General features: G+C 41.9%; 2 protein-coding genes across 2 annotated transcripts in view; one reads left to right on the top strand and one right to left on the bottom strand.

The window, feature by feature from the left end:
- The window catches only part of LOC145434183 (serrate RNA effector molecule homolog), a 356,705-nt gene extending 341,556 nt beyond the window's left edge, over positions 1–15,149 (top strand). Inside the window, exon 2 of the mRNA XM_080311508.1 lies at positions 12,512–15,149. Within this exon, the coding sequence (XP_080167634.1) occupies positions 12,543–14,918 (2,376 nt within the window). The 5' untranslated portion in view covers positions 12,512–12,542 and the 3' untranslated portion in view covers positions 14,919–15,149. The remainder of the gene's footprint in view (positions 1–12,511) is intronic.
- A 6,831-nt stretch (positions 15,150–21,980) lies between these two features.
- Positions 21,981–26,285, bottom strand: LOC145434159 (uncharacterized). Its single transcript, XM_080311474.1, has 2 exons — positions 22,490–26,285; positions 21,981–22,421 (listed from the first exon to the last, which is right to left on the bottom strand). The coding sequence occupies exon 1, from the start codon at positions 24,682–24,684 to the stop codon at positions 23,191–23,193; it is 1,494 nt and encodes a 497-aa protein (XP_080167600.1). The 5' UTR covers positions 24,685–26,285; the 3' UTR covers positions 21,981–22,421; positions 22,490–23,190.
- Between the last annotated feature and the right edge of the window lie 1,087 nt (positions 26,286–27,372).

Below are 27,372 nucleotides of genomic sequence, written 5' to 3'. Positions count from 1 at the left end.
CTTTTGCCTTATGTCTTGGAACATAAGGTTCAAATGATCAAGGAGAGTAGGCACATTAGTACTCGCTACCTCATGATACGTTGCTCCTACTTTTTTGAATTTCCCATTTTGTATTTCGCGAGTATGTGATAAGAGCAAATAAACTCACGATACTGTGTGTTCTGCTCTTTAGCTCAATCTAACTTCAGAATTCATGACAGTTTATTAACTTTAAAGCTGCTTTTAGACTACCACCAAAATTGGAGTTTTTGTGACGTCTCGCGACCCGAGCCTCACCCATGAAAAGCAATTCATTTTTATTATTACAGTAGTATGTTATGATTTTACGGACATGCATGACACACAGAACGCGCACACCACAATTCTATCCAACACAGCTGTACAAACTATGTCTGATGCACGCGATTTCAAATTAGGGTGAATTAAATTCCTTTGCGTGTCGCAGTTGAACTACTGTCTACTCCAGGGGTGTCAAACATACGGCCCGCCAGGAGATTTCATCCGGCCCGCGAAGCAATTCTGAGTAAATTGATAAATGCTTGTCATATCCAGAACATTTCTATAAGATGTTGAGATTTTCAGTAAGAAAGGTATCCATTAAATAGTCATTCAAGATAGCACACGCCGAGCACGTTTATAGGCAACATTATAACCACGAGACTACGGTATCGTTAGAGCCACTGCTTTATAGGGTTATAACTTGACTCACCCGCCCAATCATCGTATTGTTGTCAACTCCACTGTTTGCGAATAGAAGGTATAGAGCTAAAATAGAAACGACCATATGATCCATAATATAATGTAACACACTATTGTGTATATACGCTGGTTAATGGAGCATTCAAATGAAACATAAGACATAAATTTTGAGGTATTTTGGTAATGGGGAATTTAGGTGCGGCCCGCGAGCGATCTGAAGTGTTGAATCTGACCCGCGACGTCAGTTGAGTTTGACACCTCTGGTCTACTTAGATTGCAAGAACGGGACTATTCCGTGCCGTCAATGGAGCATATCCATATCGAATGGTTTGGCCGTCCAGTATCGGTAATTTTGTGGCCAAGGCTTTGTCGACGCTTATGTTTCGGCATCTCATTTTATCAGCCGTTTGTTGATCAAAACTTTCCGTCTTCGCGTGACCCGACGAAGAAGGGATTGGCCTCGAAATGAATAAGTCTCATAGACCTGAACTTGCTCGTTGCACATCCCTAGTACCTACAGTAGTTCATCCCAACTGTCTTCGACCATGTTTTCCAGAAAAACCAGTCGGGCAAATCTTATCATGAATTATCATGATAACGCCATATTTTTTGCGTGTCTCGCTTATTCGCTTCAGTACCCTATACCATGACCTTAGATTTGTAAAAACTATAGCAGAATTTTTGCAGTAAATTCAACAAATAGTACATGACTATTAACAGATAGCTTTGGCACCGTTTCGACCCAAAATTATACCTTTTGCAGCCTATACTTTAATAACCCTTGAAGGGGTAAAATTTGCGTTATAGTAACCTGCAAATGGGAGTCTGTGATGACGGTATTTACTACTATTCCCGTGCCTCGCTCTAATCGAACAGGTATTACGAAGGTATGATTGTTTAGCGGACGTAAGCAGAAAGTCAATTTGACGTCATTTTCCCAGCTTGCCGCAGGTTCAGACGGGCTGATATACTGTACGTCTGCCACTACACCAGCTTCCAAACCAGGCTTTTGGTTAGGTAATATTTATAGTGCGAAATTATTAATTCACTACGGCTTGTGAGAGCTACGGCCAGTGGTGCGTCGTAAGTTAAACAATAAGTTTTTACAATTGCGTCGCAACAACAAAATTTACAGCGATGCTCTTGACTTTCCTATCAGGTTTATTTGAATTATTCCAACTCAGAAAAATTTATAAATATTATTCACGATTTTCATTCGCACTAATCCGGGTTTTTCATTCGCACCGTTCGCACCGTCTTCGTCATTCGCACTCATCCGGGATTTTCATTCGCACCGTTCGCACCATGCCCGTCATTCGCACTGCAATTTTTTTCATTCGCACCAGTGCGAACCGTCACACAGGTTGAAAAGCACTGGCATAGTGGATAATTCTCGCTGTGCCACAATGAAACAATTTTGCATGCCACCGTTAATCATATATTTGCACGTGTTTAGTGGTTGTATGATAGTCATTCAACCGACTGTGTGGGATATAATTTTCGAAGTAAATTGGTAATACTGTTGGAGTCGGAGTCGGAGTCGGTACGTTTAAAGACTCAGGTGTCGGAGCCGGAGTCGGAGTCGGTATATTGAAAATGTGTGGAGTCGGAGTCGGAGCCGGAGTCGGTGTCAGTGGTAAAATTTGCCGACTCCGCAGCCCAGACGTAATGGACTGTTGAATTGCTCGTCTATATATAATGAACAGAAATAAAAGTGGGACACTGTGCCCCAGATTCCTTACGGGACGAGTCGCCACTGATATAAGATGTCCAAATAGCAGTTCAGGAGTAAGCAAATGCCTGACGAAATCCCTTCACAAATGGCTATTTTACCGAACATGGACTACAGATGATATACTTTCTGGGCGCAAAATATTGTTTGGAGAAACTGCTCTTCGTTCAATAGCATTCAAAACCCTTTGTGACGTCGATTTGTGGATGAAGAGGGCTTCTTGGAATTTGCTATTGCGTCCGCAATTCCGATGTATTCATCCGTTGTGTGGCACAATCTCTGAGGCTGGATTATCACCTAAAGTCGGACCAACCAGATACCCACCTCTATCGTATTGCCTCGCCTCGCCGCGCCGCGTAACTTCGCCAGTGCCATTCAAGATAGGTCAATGAAAGCTGATGAATATCCGATCTATTTCCGACAATGAGGGGCCAACTGCGAGTATTGTTCGCTGGATTTAGACCAGCAGTATACCCTGAATTATAGTTGATGGTATTTAGCTGGATAAATATGTCACCGAAGAGTTGAAACTAGAATATTTGCAGTTTTGAGAAGGATTTAATACATAAATGTTGAAGTCGCGATCGAACGGCATATTGAGCGGACTGATGCCCGGGACATGACCCCTCATATCTAAATTGAGATCTTAGTGGACATAAGAAATTTCAATAGGCGGAACTAATTAAGACACGGACGGAAAACCAAACATACGGACCAGACGTTACTACGCAAATCCACATCGCGTATAGGCCTATACTGACCAACCAATGCGATATCGGACCACGAAGACGGTTTTATCGTCGGCAATTATATACATTTGTGAAATTGAAAACGTATTCACATAATGTTGCGATCAGTTCAACGAAAAATCTTATATTTCAGGGCTGGCTAATGACCAACTGGCCATCGCCAATGCGGGTCCCGTTTTCCAGTGTGTTAGGCTACCGCAGTAATGTGGTATAGGCCTATGCGAGAATGTTCGAGTGGTGCGTGAAGTGTGGGCGACGGCTTCTAATTGTATTTAGTTCACGTCCATTTTCGGCGGTGTCCAATCTCAGCGGTGGCCATTCTCAGTGATGGTGTCCATCCTCGTTAATCTCCATTCTCGGTATTGGTATTAGAACCAGACGCCAGACCTCCCATGTCACGGCCACTCGAAAGCCCGACTTCATTGTCATGTATAGGCAGTTAGGCACACCATGCATGTCATTGTTCTATACCAATGGATAGCGTCTAGGGGACGAAGCCCCCCATGCAGAAGGTCGGTTGATCGCCCTATGGGGGCCCAAGACCAATGCAAGTAACGATATTATTGACCAAATTCATCCATTACCTTTGATAGGGATATAGAGATATATATATATCCCTGACCTTTGAAAAAATTTCGCGCTTTGCGCAGAAGTAGAGGCATACTGATATTCCATAACTGTTCTATATCAATACCGAGAAAACCATTACCGAGAAATATCGTTACTTGCATTGGTCTTGGGCACCCCATAGGGAGATCAACCGTACCCTCGTCCCCTAGACCTCCCATGTCACAGTTACTCGAAATCCCGACTTCATTGTCCTGTAGGCATAGGCACACCGTGCATGTCAGATATAATGGCGCGAAGCGCGAAGAAATTACCTAATTCATGACACTGAATTTTGTCGATAATATTAGTAATCGCATGTCATATAAATGCCAACGTGATCACACTGCTAAAGGGAGGTGGTGCCTTCGAAAGTTTATGGCGCGTTGATGATATAGGCCTACAATTAATTAATTAATTATAGCCTACATCTACGGGGGACGGGGCTTGTTATTAATTAATCTGTTCTATAGCCTATGTTGTTATTTTGTGATCCCGGCTGTTATATGGTTAACGATATAGGAAACGTACAAATGTACCAGACTAAGCATAAAGAAGAACCTGTTTCGTGAGACACACACGATTCCAAGTAAACATTACATCCACGGGGTGCGGCATTTGCTCAGATTGCCAAGACAGGACTATACGGTCCGACCATTTAGGTACATATATGAATAACATGACTATTGTAGGCTACATAAATATATATATCTTGAACCAGGCACGAATAAAAATTTCAAGTTTAATGATTCGATCAAACAGTATACTCTATAAATTTATGTTTAATTACGAAGTAATTTTGGCCCCTCATTCGAGCTCCCCCAATTGAGGGGTTCGGGGTGCGACTCTGTAATGTCCCGCATATAGGCCTATAGGCCTACGTTACCATTATAAGAGTTACCGGTAGAGCTGATAGAAGCGGTGTCTTGAAATATTCAGAAAGCACGCAATTATTTATGAGTTTCTGGAGGGTGTGAGCGTCGGGCGGGCTTCAGGGGAGATGGGGTACTGATTACTCAAAAATTGGAAAATAATCTCTGGCCCCCAAGTTTTCGGCCGATATAACAGCAGATCTTTTGGTGGCTCAACACTCTGATAAAAGCTCTACCTACCGAGCATATATAGGCCTACATGAATAACTGCCTTTTCAAAACAAATTTACTGACGTTCTCAAAATTTGCCGCTCGAACGTATCATCGGTCCCCATACCGGGTGCGGATCTGAAAACACACGACCTGGGGACCTATGCGAGGCATATGCTCAAAAACTCAAATGTTCCTTTCCCTGCCGTGTAATATAATCTAAGCTACGGGAAGCGAAAGAAGAATGTTTGATTGCAAACACCAAAAATATAATAAGTAATAACCCAAATGTTGTCATCGAATCCCGTTTCGATTTATGCTCAATCTGGCAAATTTCAGGGTAGCCAACATAGGCCTACATAAATCGACATTCTGACTTCCAAATAGCTCGTTATAGAACACCACAGGTAATTGTTACATACAGTCAGCCCCGTAACTGCCGCACCCCAAACCCCCCAATTGGGGAGGGGGGCGAGCTCGTAGGGAGCCCAAAATTATTTCGTGAATTAGCATAAATCATAGAGTATTTTTTGAAAATTTAGGCAATTTACGCGAATTCAAGTAGCCATTTATCTATTTTATTGGGAATTGGGCCATTACGGCGCCACGACCCACCAAGACATACAATCAAGTTTCAGGCCATATAACATGCGACTACAAGAAGTGTGCCAGAACGATCGGCAGCGAGAAAAGCTTGGCCGAAAAGGTCTATGCCCTTATGCAGACCGAAGACTTCGTTATATAGGCTATACAAAATACATATAGGTTTAATTGTTGATATAGCCGCCTAAATGACTGGCGCCGAATGTTCCTGTCTTTGCAATCTGAACCTCACAAGACAAATACCATCCCGCCGGGAAAAATTTTATGCCAGTGAAGAAATACCAATTTGAAATCGTGTGCGTCTCTTAGTTTAGAAGCCTACGTTTGGGCGATTCTATATTTTTTTATATAGCAGACTATGGAAGTCACGAAATAACATCATGTAACGAAGTCATATCAACGGGTCCGCCCGCTCGAAGATGTTTAATCATTATTTACGGGCCCTCCCGTTTTCAAGACACTTCACTCAGCTTTACCGGTAAATCTAATTACGTGAGTAGAGAGGACAATAAATTGATAGCATAATATATATGCAATCGCCGATCTGATTGACCGATTTTATCATAAATTATCGAAAATTTTCGCGCCTCGCGCTGGCTCACAATTCAGTACAGATAATTTCGTGACGAACGCGAACAACGTGATGGGGGGGGGTCGTTTTATCACCCTATGGGAGCCCAAGACCCACCATTTTGGGGGCCTGACGAGGTGCTGTTTCGTTCCTGCCAACGGGTATACGCCCGAAGATGTTTAATTATTATTGAGTGGTTTTATCTTTTCAAACACACCTCACTCAGCTCTACCGGCAAGTCTGATTACGTGAGCAGGGCGAAGATAAAAGTTGATAACATGCAATTCCCGATCATACTGACCGATGAAATCATGAATTCTGGCAATTGTCCGCGGTTCGCGCGCCTAGGCGATACAAGCTGATTCACTAAGCGATATAAGCTGATTCGCTAAGGAATAGCGGTAAACAGTGTATCGCGTGAGGGGGGTCTGGGGGGCGAAGCCCCCAGAAGTTCGATCTATAACCCTATGGGGGGCCCAAGACCAAAGTTTTTTGGGGGGCCTGACGAAGTGCTGTTACGGCCCTGCATACAGTGTCTATATGGATGTGGTTTATGTTGCTGCATGATTAGTCAGTGTAAATATTTTGCTTGATTTGGCAATGGTATCGTCAGCCTCCCAATCTATAAATTTTGTAATTGAATTGAAAAAAATCCACTCAAGGATGGTATTGATTGAAAATATATGTGGCGTTAGTCTGATACAAGGCCTGAACTTCATATAAAAATTATTGATGCTTTTTACTAAGAAAATGTAGGCCTATTCGTCGATCGAAATTTATTTGACACCCCAAAAATAGAAAATATATGTCAGAGACCCCCATCCATAACTCGCGCAGGTCGAAGTCTTTTGCATGGGAGGGAAGATCCTGCAAGCATGCAATTGTCGACAAATTTAACCAATTCACGGAGTGTAATCATGGGATTATCATAAAAAAAATTTCAAGTAGCCTATTTATGGTCCCGGTGTCTCATCGGTACATCTCCCCTACATAGTTTAAGCATGCTGTTATTTCGTGACCTCCAGCGAAAGTTGTAGTCACTCAAAATGATCGCTCTCGCCTACCACAACTGAATAAAAGAGAAATGTATTTGGTGAAATGCTCACGAGTCCCAATTTGCATTTATTCACGGAGCGCAATATTCAATGCCTCGTCTGCTCGTCGCGTTTGTACCGCAGGACCCAGATGCAAATACAGCAGGGCTATCCTGCGCGATCTTCGGCAACGGCTCTATCGCCGGCGATCTTTCTGGGATCACACTTATTCGTGTTATCTGGTGTGTCTTTTTGGCGCCGAAAAGCTGGTGTCAAAATATAGTCCCGCAATCACAAGCAGCAGACACGAATAAGCCTACAGTTTGATTCCATTCTGTAAATCATGCGTATTTTTATTTAGGCCTATTTTTTAATTTTTATTCATCGAGAGGCGGCTGCTCAACAACTGAAAACTACTGAAATTTCAAGCTGAATAGCCTATATCTGCTCAAAAATTCTCTTCCTTGTGTTAATTTACCCCCTTGGCCCACTCTTGGCTGCGCCAATGAGCAGGATAATTTTTTACCCAGGACCAAATGAATCAAGTTGAAGACCGGGGGCAATGTTTGCCACAATGTGTGGTTTATATGAAAGCTCTTTCCAACGCGACCATGAAATCCAGCCTATTAGAACGGCACATTGATTCCAACCATGTAAAAAAGTAGAATCGAGATCACCGCCTCAACGTGGTAGTGGGATATATATGATAGGCTTACCATATTTTGGAAATCTAAAATGAGGACACTTTTCCAGAAATTTGAGACTTGCAAAACCGGAGAAGAATTCTCAAAAACCGGTGAATTTTTCCCGCTTTGTGATCGGTTGACTAAAAGGAAAGGTCATCGCTTTTCCGCTCAGAGCTAAAATCAGCGTTTCTCACTCCAAAATACCCACCGGAGCGACACTTCTGTGCTAATTTACGGCATATCACTCGCAATTTGCTCTAAATCTGACCTAAATTTTCAAGAAAGAGGACATAATCTCAAAAAAGAGGACAAAAGGGCGTCCTCCGAGGACACTTTCAAAAAAGTCAAAAAGAGGACGTATGGTAACCCTAATATATGAGAACATTGAAAACTGGCTATCGCTCGGCCTTATGGCCCGTAAAGTTCAAGTGAATGTCTTCCATTGTTTTTCTTAACCTAAGGTTTAATCGAGCCCGGACAAGACATGATGTCTGACGTGCAGTGAGTATAACGCTGGGCCCGGATGGACAAGCTTGTGCCGAAAAATACATTTACATCCATAACATTAAATTGTGTATTCATTCCTGCGGGGATATCTCACGCTAATAACTAATAAATACCGGTGTATTTGAGTGAAATAAGTTATTCAGGATCCAGGAGATGCTTAGTGCAGTAAAACACAAAAAGGTGGTATGCGGTCGGTTTCTCAAAATCACGATCCGTTTATAGATAACTAACCTAGGGTAGGTTGAGGTTGGGGTTAGACTATAAATAACTAACCTACGGGGGTTAGTTATCGATAGTTAGACGGGTTAGTTATCTATAATCAGTTCGTCACTGAAGTATGAAGTGCATGCATTGCATTGCATGCACGAAAGAAAATTCCCGTCGTTTCAAATACTTCCTATCTTTTCATTGTATCGCAATCTTATGGTGTATTTGAGAATTTCAAAATTATTTCCGTCTAGAAATTAACTCGGAACTCATTTCATTTTCGTCATGTTACTCGAGCGGAGCGCACGGCGATCTCTTCAAGTTGGCGCCCAAATATTCAATGTCTTGTCAATTTCGGTTTGGCAAGTTCAAATATATTGCGTGTTCGAGATAGTGGTGAAGGTAAGGTTGTCCAAGATGGTGATTATGCGAAACTCGTTTGCTTAGTAGGACATATTGGACTTCACGAAGTATTGGTTTTCTTCATAAGGCGTGGATCACCGTACGGCACTATGCAGGAACCGTGCCGGGCGTGACTATATATACCATACCATTCGGCGTTCCGTACTGGATTATCGATTATTCGGCATGATGCGGCACCGTACTGCATTACTGATATAGCGCTTCTCTTCAACTTGATTGTGAAAAATGTTAGCATTATAACTGCAATTAGGTGTCAATCAGCCCAACCTAAGTTAAGGTATAACCCTATATGGAATCTCGGTTCATTTTTTGAAATAAATCCTGCGTGATGAGAGCTTTTCTGTATAGAATAATTAAGCAAATAAACAGAAAATCCTGCGTGACGTTGCCACCGATTCCATTCCGGGGTATAACTAAGCCAAGCCACCAAGTCTGTAGTGTTATTATTATGGTATCTTTATACTAAAAATACATATAGTCTGTACATGGTGCTTACAGTGTTTATGTTGCGATAGGCCTACTCTGTGGTGGTTGATATGCGATTATGATTATAAATGTAATACTCTCACTTAGGCCTTGGAGTCTAATTCGAGAGTATGTGGCAGTGTGTTAGAGTTGAAATAAAGGTCAAATCTTTATAACCCGCCGAACTACGGCTTCCGAGTTATGGCTAAGTGATTGTTCTGTCCTTTTTTCATCAACAAGTTCATTTCTATAACATATCATTGTGATGGGTGGGTTGTGTGCAGTGGCCAGAGCCAACCCATGTGGATGCTGGAACAATTGCAGCTCCCACGAGGTTGAATGAAGGATTATTTTGCTCAAACATAACATGCTGCTATTTGAAATTTTATTTCAACATTTTCATAATGAATCTACAATTCAATTTATTGCTACGATTTTCATCATTTCAATACACCACAAAGTAAAGAAAAGGAGGCATGCACACTGAATGAAAAGTATAAATGAAATATAAAAGGTCAAGTGACAAAAAAAGGTGTCATGTGTCGGAAGGTGAGATCGATATGTCAGGTCGTGGTCCGGTAAACTAGAGGGTTAACTAGTATTTATTCAGTAGAAATTGCTTCTATTTCGACTTGAATGGGGATATGCTCGATGACTGTCGGATAGCTATGTAGCGAGTCCTAATCTGCAATAGCACAATGAAGTTGTAAAGTGTAGCCTATGCTGCTGTATTGCGTTCGAACCCATTGATAACAAGATATCATGATATGACTCTGAAATTAGTTCAAATTCGGCCTCCCTTTCGCAAAGCCAAACGTGAGTGCGTATAGTAAAGATATTGTTTTAAATCTCTCTTAGGGTCACTTGAAAAGCTTCAGTGAATAAATTGCGAATATAAATGAATTGTTTTTAATATATTTTAGGGATGAGACTTGACTTGGCTATGTTGGATGTGCCGGCTCCATGACTCTTAACAATACCATGCCGACATACAGTTGACTCCTCTTAATTTGGACAGTTTGGTCCCAGTCACTTTGACTGAACGTAGAATTATACAGAGAAACGACTTTGTCCAAGTTGAGCGGAAAATCAATTGTTCGTTTCATGGCCGTGTGTAAATAAACACAGCGCATTCAAAACACGGTACTGTTGTGTAATAAATTAATTGCAGCTGCGCTACACTGCAGTAATTGGCACAGATCATATGAAATGCACATTAGTTATACATTCAAGTTAGTTGTATTTTACATAGTATTTTTGATACCAAACCATTCAACAAATACTGTATTAACTAACGCCAAACTCTCAAGGAAACGTCTTTACTTTCTTCTTAGTTTACTTTCGTGAGCAATTTCGCTTTTCACACAAAACTATTCTGTACCAATCTGATCTACAAGATCCACGTATTGGCCTATGAAGCTGGCATTGCCTTGTATGAGTACATTGTCGATTGTTAGGCCTACTGCATGGATCGTCATTGTTTCACCATGATCGTTCATCTTGTGTCAAAACCAGCGAAGCAAAGTTTATTGTGTCATAACATAACAATTGGAATGGCGAGGGTGTGTCCGAATTAACCAGAGAATTTTCTGACTCAACCGTACGTTTTTACCTGCAATATTTTCTTCTGTTCCGTTCCTCTGCATTTTGGTAAAGTGTTTATCCGGTGTCCGCATTGAGCGGAGTAGACTGTACTGTGTACTCGTTGTATAATTGTTTTGCTGCATTTAACACAGATCAAAGTACGAGATTTTTCTGGCTCATTTCATTGCAGTATAAGTAATGCTGGGGACAGTGATCCTAACACTCGAATCTGAATCTAGTACTAATTCTAATTATCCGAGAGAAGAGCATTTTTTGAGTACTAATAAGATACGCTCCTCGCCACTATAGGTAATTTATCAACGAAAATTATAGCTCCAATGATATTTTTCACCGAGGAAGACTTGAAAACTTGTTGCATTACAGTAAATGAAACATGTAGTTTACTAAGCTATGCACGTTGGTAGAGATGAACTATATGTGAAGTCGTGGTCAACACACATCTTTGTCACAAAGTGCAATGAAATGAGCAATGTCGGACAAACACCGAATCATCTTCAACACAATGTAGAACTGGCATTGTATTCGTAGTGGTGGCATAAAAGGTACATATCTGAACTTTCCGCATCCTTACTTATGTTATGGCATCATAATGGAGTGCTACTTCCCTCGATACCTAATACTTCATTCAGAATCGAATCATTCAGTTACTCGACTTTGCCCAGCTCTAGTATAAGTAGCTGATGATTTTAGTAATTAGCAATATGGATTGAATTACTGCAAGCATGAGACTCGATTGTGAAAGTAAGATATCTACTGGAATCAGTGCATTGGTAATACTAGTGTACCATATATTTCCACATTATGACATTGTTGGTTATAATGCTATTTATTCAGTTATCATAAAAGTCCAGTTGTTGTCATACTCCGAATCACCATAACAACTCTACTTCATCCTGACCCCCAGTGTGCTTATAATACATGAGAATTGAACCTACCATGGTTCTGATAATTAGAATATCTACTGAGTCAAAATCATTAGCATGTATTTTATTCTATACCTATTTCTACGGGAGCATCCACATCACTCCTTTCAAAAAGAATTATTCAGTCACATCATCTCCTTTTGCTGACTCCAATTGTCCCACCCCCATTTTTTCATCTTATTGTTATTCATTTTTTACTATGCTGAACCAGTTAATCCCAACCAAAATTTATAAATAATATCTGTAATAGTTGAATGCAGGGTGTGTGATCAGACCTGTAGACCCTACCCAGAGTCGTATTGATCACACCCTGTCCTACACGGTTAGGTTTCTTGTTAATATTTCATCCGCCAATGTTATTTTCTTAATGGTTAAACGAATCAATAAATATCTCCCTCTCTCTCTATACAACCCATGATCATTGAGAAATTTGTTCTCGCTTGATTTCGGGTTGTAGGCTATTCATACTATTTTATCATTGCCTTATTACTATTCTCGTTTCTATGATTAGTTAACCTCGCAGCGCTGCTTCATCATCAGTACTGACCGCGCTGCTTTTTGCTGAATGTCCATAAATTGAGATAGATTCACAACAGTCTTCTTTCATTGTTAAAAACAGACCATAGTCACTAAACGAGTGTCACATTGTCATGGGAGACAGTGAAGATGAGTTCGATCGCCAGCGCCGCGAGAAGTTTCGCCGTGAAAGAAGCGATGCTTATGACAGACGTGGCGACCGAGACTGGGGTCACGACCGGCCGCGCGGCTGGGTAGGAGGAAACATGGACAGGGCACCAATGCGACCGCCTCCAATGTCCGGCGATCAAATACCGCAGCGTCACCGGCATGAGTATTCCGGTCAACCGCCCGACATGAAACGCAGGTTCAGCCCCGGCAGAAGAGATGATGAGAACGGCCCCAGGAAGAGAATCAGAGGTGAGCCCCCGTTCGGTACGCCCGACTGGAGAGGGTCGCCTGCGTGGGACCATCGCAGGCCCGGGTTTCGCCCACCAGACGATTGGAATAATTTTGGTGGTGGCCCTGGCGAAGGTGGTGGCCGTATGCTCACTTTCAAACAGTGGCTGTCCTCCCAGCCTGACGACATCGGTGACGAAGAAGCTGTGAAAAATTATACGGAATACAAGATAGGTTTCAAACGACAGCAGCTGCAGCAGTTTTTCCGCGCGCACAAGGACGAGGAGTGGTTCAAGGAGAAATATCATCCAGACGAATCAAAGGTCAGGAAGGATCGCCATGTCTCCGACGTCAAACTGCGCGCAGACACCTTCGAGGCACTGCACGAAAAAGGTTTGATGCGCGACGTCAGCTTGGACTTGCGCTGCGAGTCAAAGCTGGTGTATCTGTTTGATGCCGCAGTGATTTATCTCGAGGGGGGTAAAGATGAGGACCTCAAAATTTTATCGGAAAGCGACACTCCGTCCAACGAAGTGAACGGACAGGGGAGCGAAGCCGGGAATGATGACAAGAAAGATGCGGCAGATGAGGCGAATGACGCAGAAAAGGAAGATGACGATAAGAAAGCTAAGCTATTTAAGCAGCTGGTGAGCGACGATACAGAGAATAACGCTCCGGAAAGCGAAGACGTAAAAGAAAATGCGGACCCGGCAGCAGCAGACGCAGAAAAAAACGGCTCGGAAGAATCGGAAAAGGAAAAAGTGATCGAGAAACCGAAGCCGAAAATGCTGCATCAGACATATTCCGTTTTCATGCGCAGCCTACCGCCCAGCGTGACACGGTGCGACATCGTCAACTTGTGTAAGAAGTACGACGGTTTCATGAGAGTCGCCTTCTCGCAGCCTCTGGAAGACCACAACCGTTTCATCCGCCGGTGCTGGGTCACTTTCCGGCGTGACATCAACATCAAGGACATCTGCTGGAATCTGAACAACATCCGGCTTCGGGAGATCGAGTTGAACCCGGTGGTGAACAGGGATCTGGCGAGACGCGTGCGACCTATTTCCGGGATCGCGCAGCACAAGACTTGCGCCAAGAGCGATTTGAAGAATGTCGTCAGGCTGATTCAACATCTCGACAAAAAAATGCTGCTCTGGCAAGAGGAAACACCGGAGTCCGATGAAAATGTCGGTAGTGAACCAAAGCCGAAAGTCAATCCCTGGCTGAGTAATATATCCGAATTTCTGGTCGATGAGAGCAGCGCGGAAGAGGACATGCTGCTAGGGCCAGAAGCGGACACGCCAAACGTGGTGAAAGACGAGGAAACGCCGCCCAGCAACGAAATCGATATTCAAAGAGATAACAAGCTGGTCGAGAAGCTTGATTTACTGCTGCTGTACCTCAGATTAGTGCACTCGGTCGATTACTACAACGCCAGCCAGTATCCGAACGAGGACGAGATGCCCAACCGGTGCGGCATTATCCACGCCCGTGGCCCGGTGCCGCCGAACAAGCTCACCAAGGACGATATTTCCGAGTTTCAGAAGCGCTTTTCAGAGAAACTCGTCACCATTTTAGATTTTAAAGATGATTTGACCCAGGATGAAGCGAAAAAGCTCGGATTGAAAGACGAAGAGGCGGAAGTCGAGAAGTTCGTCAGCTCCAACACCCAGGAATTAGGAAAAGACAAGTGGCTCTGCCCGCTCAGCGGTAAAAAGTTCAAGGGCCCTGATTACGTGAGGAAACACATATTCAACAAGCATGGCGATAAGATCGACGCGGTCAGGAAGGAGGTTTCGTATTTCAACAATTATCTGTTTGATCCGTGCCGTCCGGGACCGCCCGATAGCCAGCCACAAATCAGTCATTCCCCGGCTCCAAACATGCCTCCGGGATATCCACCTTTTGGCGTAAGACCGCCCATGTATGGAGAGCCGCCGTTTGGTCACTTCTCGACCCCACAGTATCGGCATAGGATGCCGCAACCTTACGGAGGTGGGAAAACATTCCCGCCGAAGCAGAGAGATATGCGTCAAAAAGAGCCTTACACCGGGCGCTCCATCATCGAGTACAGGGATCTTGACGCTCCCGACGACACAGACTTTTTCTGAACGCCGAGGTTTGTGAGGACATCGTACGATTGGCCGACTTCCGTGTCGAGTGTCGAGATTTTCCAACGCACAGCTACGCGTTTCTTGGTTTGGCACGCCGTCTTGTCGTGTGCATGAGATGATCTAGATATGGAGACAGTACGCTGTCTTTGGTTTTTGACAGCCGTGCCTGTTTTTCTGGCCGTTTGATTGGCGTCTCTTTTCATGTACATAAAGAAATAATGTACCGAATGGAGTCTGTGTGATCGGCCGTTTCGGTTTGTCTTGAGGGGCTTGGCAGTACTTTTTCCTTGTCGCTGAAGCGCAGAGTACAATTGTGACATGCTTAGTGAGTGCATCGGCTGTGTCAATTCCGTCTCGAAAGGGAGCGATAATTTGAGTAGCTCATCCGACAACTCGACTTTGCTTGCTGGCGCATAAACAGAGTATTTTTTTGCCTGAAATGCGGAGGTGTCGATTGTTCACTCAGTTCCAGATCTCTAGCGGTTGCGTTATTTTCATCCTCCCAAGACATAATGTGAGATGTAGAGTTTGTCAGTAACGAAGTTCTACTTATTTGAAGTACTCTCGATTTTGCTTACTCACACTACCTAATCAAGTGGCTATGTTTCGGTACTACGTAGCAGCTCTTTGGTAAAACTAATCAATTTGTACGACGGATTTTGCAACGTAGAAAGTAGTTTCAAAAGATTTCTACTATAAGTGAAATTGCCTTAACAACAGGTCAAAATGATCCATGTATCACAGTACCTCGTAAAAGTATGCAAGCCCTCGGCGAGATCTTGATTTTCACACTACTGAACTTGGGTACTTTCACACCTCCAATTTTTACCCCACTACAGATACATTTGAAATGCGTTGGAAGTCGCCATTTGATAGCCTACTTCCAATTGAGTAAAAATTGACGACTTTGCCTCTACTTCTACATGAGTACCAGCAGAGGTGGTCAAAGTAGTCAAGAAAGCTACTCAAGTAGTAGAAGTAGTGACGGAAAAATCTACTCAAGTAGAAGTACTTCTTCCATAAGCCACCTAAAACTACTTGAAGTAGAATTGACTGACTTTAAATCTACTGAAGTAATTAAGTAGTTTTGAAAACAGTGTTAATTCGTTCGTATGGACTGTCAATAGCGTCAAATTTAGCTATGCGGAAGATGCAGAGAGCTTGATTCGTATTGATGCATCCCAGGAAGTATCAATTTTCGATAGAATAGGCATTCTTTCGCATCATGGGATGCAAATTATAGTATGGATATGAAAATGCGATACTTTAACCCTTTGTTTACTAGAAGACCCCGTTTTAAAGAATATCATGACATGGCGCCCAACCCCATATTATAAGGCCCAAAGTTTAGGCGACAAGCAATACGAAGAAGTATCGGATACGGTTTCAACACTTTTCGCGATTAGTATACGTTATTAACAAATATTGTGGATCCTGAAAGTTGCGTTTAGTGTAGCTCTATTTTGGGAAAATAGAGGCATTACTACGCTTGTTTTTGTGCTTCAACATATATGTTCTGCAGACAAAAGAACTGAAAGTAATTAGAACTCAAGATACTCGGAATTGAAAGGGAAATACAAATACCACTTCTAAAAAGCGGAAAATACATTTTGATGTCTTTTGTCCATAAAGCTTCAAAGGTGATCTGCTATAACAGGTTAACCTTAAAAAAACGGATTTTCCAGATTAGCAGGACACGTCATGAGCTGCCAGATTACGAAATGATAGGTAATTGCTAGATTGCGAAACGGTAGTTTCAAACGTTTTGGGGGGCCATTTTTACTGTGATAAAATACTTGATGTGGGCGACAAGGCGGTGTGAGCGGAACCAAGCAATCCGGTACCTAAATTATATTCACTGATACTTTCGTGAAAACATATTTGTCACTCCATAACTACTGTGCGCGAAGCGTAAAAATTCTGGACTTTACGTGACTTTAATGAATATTAAATGTTGGTGCTTCGTGAAAACAGCCCCGAAATTCCTCAGGCTATCTTTCGTATTTGGGGATTAAACTACTTCTACTTGACTAACTGAAAATAGCGAAAAGTAAGTAAGTAGATCACAAAATATTACGAGGTAGAAGTAAAAGTAGAGAAACTCAGATCTACTTGAGTATGTAGGCCTACCAGAAGTAGAGGAAAACTATATGACTCGAGACTCAGACCGACGTTTCATTGTAATTTCGAAAAATAGTAAAGTAACCATGCTATTGGGATTTCGTCTATTTGGTATTGAGGAAATTATTACATTATATTATGAATGCGAACCATTCGATATCAGCAAACAAGATTATACAAAGTGGGTTAAACAGGACCCTAACTGGAAACTGAGATGTCGGATCAACACAATGACTTGGACTCGGACACGAGTCATAATGCCATGTTCGATGACTCGGACCCTCTGCTCGATGACTCGGACTTGACTCGGTGGTGAATTGAAAATGACTAGACTTGACTCGAGTCAAAACCAGAGGTGGTCAAAGTAGTCAATAGAACTACTCAAGTAGAAGTAGAAGTAGCGTCGCATAAAATCTACTCAAGTACGAGTGGAAGTACTTATTTTAAAAGCAACGCAAAACTACTCGAAGTAGAATTGACTGACTTTAAATCTACTCAAGTAAGTAAGTATAAGTTGTGAAAACGGTCACAATTTGTTCGTATGGACTATGAAAACCTGCAAATTGAACTATGCAGAAGTGTAGAGAGCTTGATTCATATTGATTCATCCCAGGAGGTATCAATTTTTGACAGAATAACCATTCGTCCGCATCATGTGATGCAAATGATAGTATTGATATGTAAATGCGACACCAATCCTTTGTTTACTCGAACACCCCATTTTAGACCATATCATGGCATGGCGTCCTCCCCATATTATAAGGCCCGGAGTTTAGTCGAAGAGCAATACGGAGAAGTTGTATCGGATACGGTGTTTATAGTACGATATTGGGACTTGAAAAAGAATATCAATACTACTTCCAAAAAGCCGAAAATTTATTTTATGTCTTGTGTTATACTTATAATTATGTGTAAATATTTTCCAAAAAAACATGTTGTATGAGCCTACGGACGATTACCACCCGATATAGCCGACGTATACGATATGAGATGTTTGGAAACCTCAAAATAGTCGGTTCAACAGCTGTAAATATTTCATCAAAGGAGCTATATTTACCCTATATTTTCAAGTGTTAATTAATGTCAATCCATTATGACGTCACAATTTAACATTCCTGGCGTCGTGGTTTAACAAAAATACATGTTTTAAACAAGGGCTTTGTTTTAAACATGTTTGTTTTAAATTGATTTCTGTGTTAAATGTAATCCTATGTATAACCAACCATGTCCCTCTTGTATGATTTAAATCGAACGAATATCTCGATCGTTTAATTATACATTGACCCACGTCAGTCATCAACATTTGGAGCAGGCTTGAATTGTCTATCGTGGATGTGTAACTGGGTTAAGACTTGGACAACTAGATAATTCTAGCAGTGTTGGGATGACTCGAGTCATGACTTGACTCGAGTCAGACTCGAGTCAACTTTTTCGTATGACTTGACTTGACTCGAGTCACTTTGCAAAAACGACTTGACGTGACTCGGCGCTTCAAAAATGCGAATTGACTCGTGACTCGGAGCAAAATATACGAGTCAATTTCGAGTCATCAAGTACATGGTATCGATTAAATCACTGAATTTTGTGAATGTTAGTATTATGCGCGATACGCCTGCTGTGTCACTTACGAGAGTAACCATCAACCAGTCATTCACTGATTGTACGTTTCGCTGATCCTCAATTGTTACACCACAAATAAATTGACCACAAACGTAATGATCACGGCTTACGTAGTTAGTAAGAGTGTAGCAATAGATTAACCTCATAACAACGTATCTCTGTCTCTTAGACGTCCCAGTGCTTAAATTCCACGGTGATCGCCTTTACCGACCCTCTTGTATGATTTAAATCCAGCGAATATAGTATGTGCGTTTATTTTATCACGGATGGGTATAGTGTATTGTACCATATCAATTTGTTAAACTTCTCGAGGCTTCGAGCCGGTTGGCTGCTAATAACAGACTGTTGCTGTACAGAGTAACTCATGTATTTTATTTGCAGTTCTAAGTGTGCGTGAGCGATAAAACGCCTTCTTGCAGGCATATTTAACTGCATATTAGTTATTTGATTCAAGATAAATGGCCAATTATATTCTGTCTTTCACACAGCTAGCAAAATGTAATGACTTTGAATCGTCACTAATACTTCGAAAATTCAATTTGACTTTAATTATGACTTAACTCGTGACTCGACTTGACTTGAATTGACTCGAGTAACCTCCAAAAAATGAGTTAATTGACTTGACTCGAGTCACCTTCGAAAATCGATTGACTTGACTTGACTCGAGTCAAAATGTGCAATGACTCGGGATGACTCGTGACTCGAAGGTATATAGTGACTTTGTCCCAACACTAGGGTTACCATACGTCCTCTTTAAGAGGATTTGTCCTCTTTTTTTAAAGTGTCCTCGGAGGACGCCCTTTTGTCCTCTTTTTGGAAAATTTAGGTCACATTTAGAGCAAAATGCGAGTGATAGGCCTACGCCTAAAATCAGCACAGAAGTGACGCTCCGGAGAGCATTTCGAAGGGAAAAGCGGCGATTTGAGCTCCGAGCGAAAAGTTGACTTTTTTTTTAGTCAACCGATGACACAATCGGAAAAATTCACCGATTTTTGAGAACTCTTCTCCGGTTTTGCAAGTCTCAAATTTCTGAAAAAGTGTCCTCTTTTTCGATTTCCAAAACATGGTAAGCCTACCCAACACTGATTTCTAGTTGTCTAAATTCACTAAATTAGAGCGAAATGCCATAGTGATCTCATTCTAATCTAATTTATGAAATTTTCTATGCTCTAATTCTAATCTAATTGGTGAAATGTTCCTATATGCGCTTCAGCAACACGTTTTTAAAACGTTACCTTAGTACGACGGCGTGCTCACACTAACATGATCGATGAGCATAACCATGGTTACCAGAAAAGAAGTTATATTTTATTAGAGAAGTACAAATACAACAAGAAATATCATGATCATAAGCTTCATTTCTTGAATCATGTCACTTCCAAAAATTGAGTGACTTGACTTGACTCAAAATGTGAAATGACTCGAGATGACTTGATCCCAACATTGCCGCAAAGTAGTTCAGTTCAGTTCAATTTATTATTAAAATTCCATCACTGCAAAACACCACAAGGCTGCGATACAATCAAAAGGTAGGAAGGTGTCGAAACGACTTGGAGCAGTCTTTGAGTAGTACTAGCGGTTGCATCATCTACGAAGGCAAACCTAGCTCGAATCTCGCCAGTACGACGGGTGTCTGATTAACAGACTACTCCAAGTCGTTTCGGCACCCTCCTATCTATAATCGCAATCTTGTGGTGTACATTGATTTGATAAAAATTTTAATAAAATGATGATGATGAGTACCGAAGCGTGAGTTATGTGTGCTCCTCCCACAGTCTGCCACCCTTTCTTATGGTGTCGAATGGTCCAGAGAAAGACTCCATAAAGAATGTACATTGTACAATTGTACACTTGTACAGACTATACGCGGTACCGAACAACGAATGACAGCATATCGAACATTATGGTATATCGAGGTGGATGCCAGATCAAGAGACCGCAACTGGTCGTTTCGGCGGCATCCGGTCAATACCGAAAATGGACATTACCAAGAATAGACACCGCCTAGAATGGACCGAGAACGGACGCCACCGAGAATGGACAATTGGACAGTGTCGGCCCTTTCGGTGTGATTACAGTATCTTTTCGCCAATCTTGCAGTGTTTATAGCAGGACATATCTAGGTTTTCCGAAGGAGGCAAACACATTCAATAACGAAACAACTATAGCTTAACTTTGATATCGAACTAAATAAATCCCGTTATGGGCGGTGCCGTACTATATCAGATTTCATTGCAAAACAAACTCTTTCCCGGTTCATGGGAGTAAATTGAAAGATATCGTCATCCTCAGTAGTGACGCATGCCCCGTTCAGGAACAACGACCAGGGGTTCACAAACCTTTTCCCGGCACCCCTTACGAATTATCTGCATGTAGCCTACCCTTGAGAAATAATGTTGTATAAGTGAGCGCAATTGAAAAACAAATCGTCACAGACTATATGTATTTGCAATTTCAAACATTATTTCTAGGGTTGTGTTTAAAACAAACGGTGTTCTGAAACACTTTGTTGAAAACATGTTTTAAACAAAGGCCTTTTAAAAAAAAATCGTGTTTTTTGTTGTTGTAAAATTATGCCATAAATGTGCAAATACTTTCCAAAAACAAGTAGTATGTGCCTACCGACAATTACCACCCGGTATAGCCGACCTATATGGGATGGTTGGAACCATCAAAATAGTCTGTTCAACAGCGATAGTGCAGAACTGCAGATATTTCGTGAAAGAAGCTTATTTCCGCTATATTTTCAATTGTCAATCTACTATGACGTCACAATCGGATATTCGTGAGCTCATCGCTTAAAAAGAACAAAAAATAACAAGTTTTAAATAAGGGCCTTGTTTTACACATGTTTGTTTTAAATTGATTTTTGTCTTAAATGCAACCCTAATCATTTCACTGTGATAGATAAGCTTGGCGCTACTCTGTGAGTAAGTCTATTATTGAAAGTGTTTGGGAATGCGTAAATTATCTCCAATGGAAAGTCTGTCACTAAACATGTTCTTAATCATACCCAATTCTTATACTTGAACATTTGAACAAGCTTGCTCAGAAGTCTCAACTGTAAGTGTGGGGGCGAGTAAAAGACTCTAAACACATTTTCCGATACTGCCGAATCTGAATGCGACTTTGCCATAGTAGACCAGTTCCATGAGCTATTGCCCGATGCCCGCTCGTCATTGAACATGAGCAAAACTATGAAGATTGCAATAGCGCTAGTCAAGTAGCCTTCATAATATGCGAACGGAACAGGTTCTGACAGAACTAATCCGAGATCTGTGACCCAATTGCGTCAAAGGCGACGAACCACCTAAAACGTATGTTCTTTGGACTATTTTATTCCAAAATAGAAATAGCACAGACGCACAGAGATTAAATAATCAGTGGAATCGAAAATACCGTCACACGCCATAAACGAACTTCGCGGGGCCTTGCCTAATATCCGCAGCGGTCGCATCATATATGAAATCGGAAGCGTCACGAGGTCAAGTTTGCAATAATACACGAGCAGCAAGTGCAAATTCAAAGGTAAAGACAAAGGGACATTAGTAGAAAATAGGAAGTAGGTATCGTGCATCGATAGGGCAGAGAAAATAGAAGATCGCATGATGTGCCGCTGGCCGGAGGCGGTCAAAGTTATTATAATTTACACCCAAATAAGGAGATTGTGACGTCCAGCGGCCTGATTCAGCTGTTTTGCACCAGTCCTACAGAACCGTCTCGGGAAATTTTATGAGAAAAGTAAACCGGTTAGCATAACTGGTAAATCACTCACCGAACAATCCAGACTACATGGTGAAACATGGCCTTTACTTGCCGTTTGGTACGTCCTGGTATCAAACCGGCCAGGAAAAGGCATCTGGATTTAGCAAACTGTACGTGCGATTTCATTTGTACAGTATCATTTGTGAAAATAAAGAGGTACGGTAGGCCTATGGTGACAGTGTCTTCTACTAAGACCAGTCTGATTGGATTTTGTGCACGGGTATCCAGTTATAAGATAACCGCCACTACACTGCCTACTTGGCAGGTAAAATTTCCATTAGCGTTATTCATGTAAGTCACATGCAGGGATTCTTTTGAGCGTGTGCTGTCCTTGTGCACTGGAGTTTGTGTTGCTGTATGCTGATTCAAACCTTTCCATGTAAACTCCTGTGTGCGTACGGTTCGATCCCAAGCAATGAATAGTTCCAAATGATAATGAACCATATGGATCCTCATTAGTTACCGTAGCCATGGAATTGTCATGATGATACCTTTGTGAGTGATGCGAATTTTACAGCTCAAACCGGTCGAAAATTGTGAATCCGACCACTGGCAACAACATAAATTTCCACTCCAGTACCAGTAGACATAGTGATTTCCAAGTTTTGAGTGAGACAGAAAGCATTATAAGCGTAGTTTTGCGGAAATAATGAAAGCTGCTAAGTAATCTAGAATCTTGAGCATGTAGGTAAAACCACATGAGTGCTCCGAATAAGTAGAAGCAACGGTACTTTGTCACTGAACCTCGGGATGACCGCGACTCTCATCTCCTCTGACGCGGCGAGCCGAAATTTCGCAATATCTGCTGAAACTCCATTAGGCAGTCGTATGACCGCTGGAAGGCAGACCGACAATCAGTTTCATACTGCAGTCCCTTGCTTTGCGCGGGCTTCGAAACCAGTTTCAGCTTGTCGATGCTCATCTCCAGGTACCGGTGCTCCTTCAGCAGTTTGTTGACGCAGGCTTGCAGCGCCGTTTTGAAGTCTTTCTGCTCGATCAAAACGCCCTCGGCGACCGACCGCAGCTGCCTCTCTTGCGCTAGTTGAGTAGATAAGCTCGCACTTTTCTCTTCTGCTTCGTGCAGTTTCATTTCCATGTCTTTCAGTTTCAAAAACAATGAGTCGTTGTAACCTAGCTCGTCGCGGCTTCCCATGTTCGCCCGAACACGTTCGTTCATACGACCGATGGATGCGATCATTTTCCGCCTCGGCCCAAAGAGTTTGACACCAATCTCTTTCAGGTCGGCTTCGGTCAGAGTCAGGAATATTCTCAAGTCCACGTCCTGATCTTTGAACAATGGCAAGTACTTGGAGCAGCCGATCTCCTCTAAAACCTGTGGGAGGTCATCAGGCGGGTTCCATCTTGGCTCTACGTTAGTCTCGGCACGTTCCAATAGTAAAGGGGATACTGTACTTGAAGACGGTCTCGGTTTTCCATCGGCGCCCAAACCGGTCATCTCGGCTAATCCACGCGGGCCAGCATGAATGCTAGGTCCCGACGAATCGTAATTTTGTACTTGATTGACAGGCTGGACAGTGGCGACACGCTTGTCTCTGCTGTGCCTTTTATCGTTGGCCATTCGACCGTACCGATACTCTTCGATGATCATTTGCTCGATTTCACTATTCCCATAAAAGTCTGCTAATTTTGCGGCATCATTACCGTTTTTATCCCTACGAGATATGTCCACGCCCTGTTTCAAAAGGTCTTGAACTATACCTTCATGGCCACAAGCCGCGGCTTCCATTAACGGAGTCAGAAACTGCGTCGGTTCGACGATATTCAATTTCGCGCCCGCTTTAATAAGAAAATTTGTGGTCTGTTGATGCCCGGAGCTGACAGCGTGAAATAAAGCAGTCCAGCCCTTATTATCTTTTGCTTCCAAGTCGGCACCGTTCTCTATTAGGTAATTCATGACTGAATCGTACCCACACATAGCGGCAAGTATTAATGAGGTTGAGCCTTGCTTTGTTCTTTGATTTGGATCAGCCCCAATGCTCAATAATAACCGAATAACTTCGTTGTGGCCCATATACGATGCATACATTAGTGGAGACCAGCCACCGCGGTTTGGTCTATTTACTTGCACAGAGTCATCCAATATATCCTGAACCATTTCAGCTTCGCCAATCGATGCAGCTGTGTGAAGATCCAAAGGAGCAAATTCATTCAAGGATTCCATGCGGCCTGTCCATTTCGATAAACTCTCTTCAAAAATTGCTGAATTTTCAAAGCTTTCCGCAGTGATTGATGCCATTTTCTTTATAGAATTCCCACGAACACTACGTCTGGACAAACTTTATTCCTAATGAATGGCCAAGAGGCCGTGGCGTGCAACACAATTTCACCACACTCTGCAAATACAAGTGATTATCTGATTTGTGGTCATAGATGTCAGCAGATAAATTCTGCTAATTACATCAATGATAAACAATTATGTAATCAGTCTGTATGTGATGCATTTCCTGACTTTACAGTGTAGATAACCGATGTTACGACTTGACTCGGCGTATCAGAAATGTGATTGACTCGTGGCTCGGAGCAAAATTCACGAGTCAATTTCAGGTCATCGAGTAATTGGTGTCGATAAAAATCACTGCATCTTGCATATATTCGGATTGTTCGCGAAAGTCTGGTGTAACCCGTGGGAGCGACCAATCATTCAATGATCGTATGTTTCATTGAGTCTTGATTGTTCTCTCACAAATCAATTCACCGCAAACGAAGTGATAGAAGCTAACAGCTTACGTTGTTGTAACTCTAGTAGTAAGTAATAATGTAGCAAAGTGTCTATTTCTGATCTCACCTTAATCAAACCTCTTGTTTTATTGAAATAAAATATAGTTTATATAGTTCTTAACCATTGGCGCAGGCTGGAATTGTATCATATCTATTTATCAAGTCGTTTCTCTATTCTCTATTTTGGCTGGTAACTATAAACTGAGGCGATATGCAATTACGTTGTTTAACAGTTCTGCGTATATGTGAGCGATACAGCGTCTTCTTGCGTGTATATTCAACTCTATATTCGTTCATCGGTTTGGAATCAATGACCACTCAATCTGTATTTCAGACAGCTAGCAAATTGCAATGACGTAATCATATGCCTCATACTTCGAAAATGCAACTTGACTTGAAATGTGACTTGACTTGACTCGAGTCAAAATGTGACTTGACTTGACTCGAGTCAAAATGTGAAATGACTCGTGACTCAAGGTAGTTACTTGATCCCAACACGGCTTTACAGTGAAGATAACCGATGTTACGGGTAACATATCTAAAAACAATCACAGGCCGCTGGTATAGTCATATCTTTGCTATCTTGTATGTAAATAGGGGTCAATTTCAGAACGGTGTATAAACAGTAACACTAGACTGGCTTATGCAAACCATTTAGAAACAATAGTAACGCTGAAACTTTTATATATAACACGGGTTGGGTACTAGGGTTGTTCAGATTTGAAAAATTGTCAGGAAACTTCGTTCGCTCAATTTCAAATGATAGTTTAGTATATAAAAACACTTTTATAAGCGACTTCGGTTATCTTCCTCACCCTCAAAGCCCCAAAAGATCCACGGGGCAATTATCCTTACTACTGGATCTGTAGTGTTGACCATATCACCCGTTCATAGCTTTTGAGACATCAGTTGAAAACGGACGTGTAGAGATGGCATAATGCAATAAAATAGATGCGTTTTCAAAATTGTACTTGAATGCAGTCCTAAAAAAAGACCATATGCATCTCCGTTTTGCTCTGCAGAATCCGTCTATTAACTTCATCTGATCCATCATGTCTATCATGAGAAGACTGCTGAATTAAGTTTTGCAACCTGTGTGCGTGATTATTTTTGCAGTACGCCGCCTGATTGGAATCGCTGGCCTTTTTGCCTGATATATCAGGGGAGCAGCGATGATTTTTCAAGTTAAAGTAATTAATAAAAAATAATTTAAAAAATAAATATAGTGTGAGCACAGGACACCGATTCCAAACAGGGTACGCCGCACACGTACAGTATCCTTTGTGAAAATAATGAGTTAGGCCTATGGTGACAGTACTTTCCAATAAGACAAGTCTCGTTAGATTTTGCGCTCGAGTAGCCAGTTATAATAAGATAACCCAAACTACGCTGCCTGCTTGGCAGCTGAAACGGGTGCGGTACCATACCAAGCAATCAATCCTTATATATATGAAGACTTTCAAATGATAATAGTTACAGTAACCATTGGCCCAGGGATTGTCATGTCATACTCATAACGATACCTTTGTTGAGAGGCACTTTCGGTACTGGTAGTTCAGTGCAAGGTGCGATCACAGGTATATAATTCACAACTACAAAACTACTGCTGTCAGCCTTAACAACCTGATAGAAGGGAACAACAACCCGTTATGATCCACGACAGACTCAGACAGAGATGAGCGGATTTGAAATGTCCTAATCCAATCCAAATCCGAAACCTCAATCCTATTTTCAAATCCAAATCCAAAACTTTTGTATATTCAAATCCATGTCCAATCCTAATCCTATTCTAACTTGCAATTCAGTAAAAATGCTAATTTATGCAAGAGAGAAAATGGAAATTTTACTTTCACAACCCACAATTCTCTTGATTTAAGATAACTTAGCATAGGGCTTCACCTTTCATGTTCATTGGCACGAGTGTACCATAGTCAGGCCGTGTTATTTTTGGCATTTCAGGAGCCATATGCCAAAACTGCCAAAAATAAAAATTTGAAAATGCCAAAAATAACGCGGCCTGCCAAATAGTGTATTTCGTTCATGGTGTTGTGTTAACAGGACCGCGTTACAAGCGAGAAGAGCGTTTGTGAAAGGCAGGTTTCTTAATCTGGGTCCAGCCCACCCATTAGGGGCAAAAGCATGGTGTCCTAAACAGACATGGGGTGATAACTTCATGAATGCAATCGATTGCGATTACGATTACTTC

Source organism: Botryllus schlosseri, chromosome 2 (assembly GCF_051294905.1).
Source record: "Botryllus schlosseri isolate E-star chromosome 2, Bs_hap1, whole genome shotgun sequence".
Taxonomy (NCBI): Eukaryota; Metazoa; Chordata; class Ascidiacea; order Stolidobranchia; family Styelidae; genus Botryllus; species Botryllus schlosseri.
The sequence above is the reverse complement of the archived record's forward strand: the minus strand, read 5'-3'. Positions and strand labels throughout refer to the sequence as shown.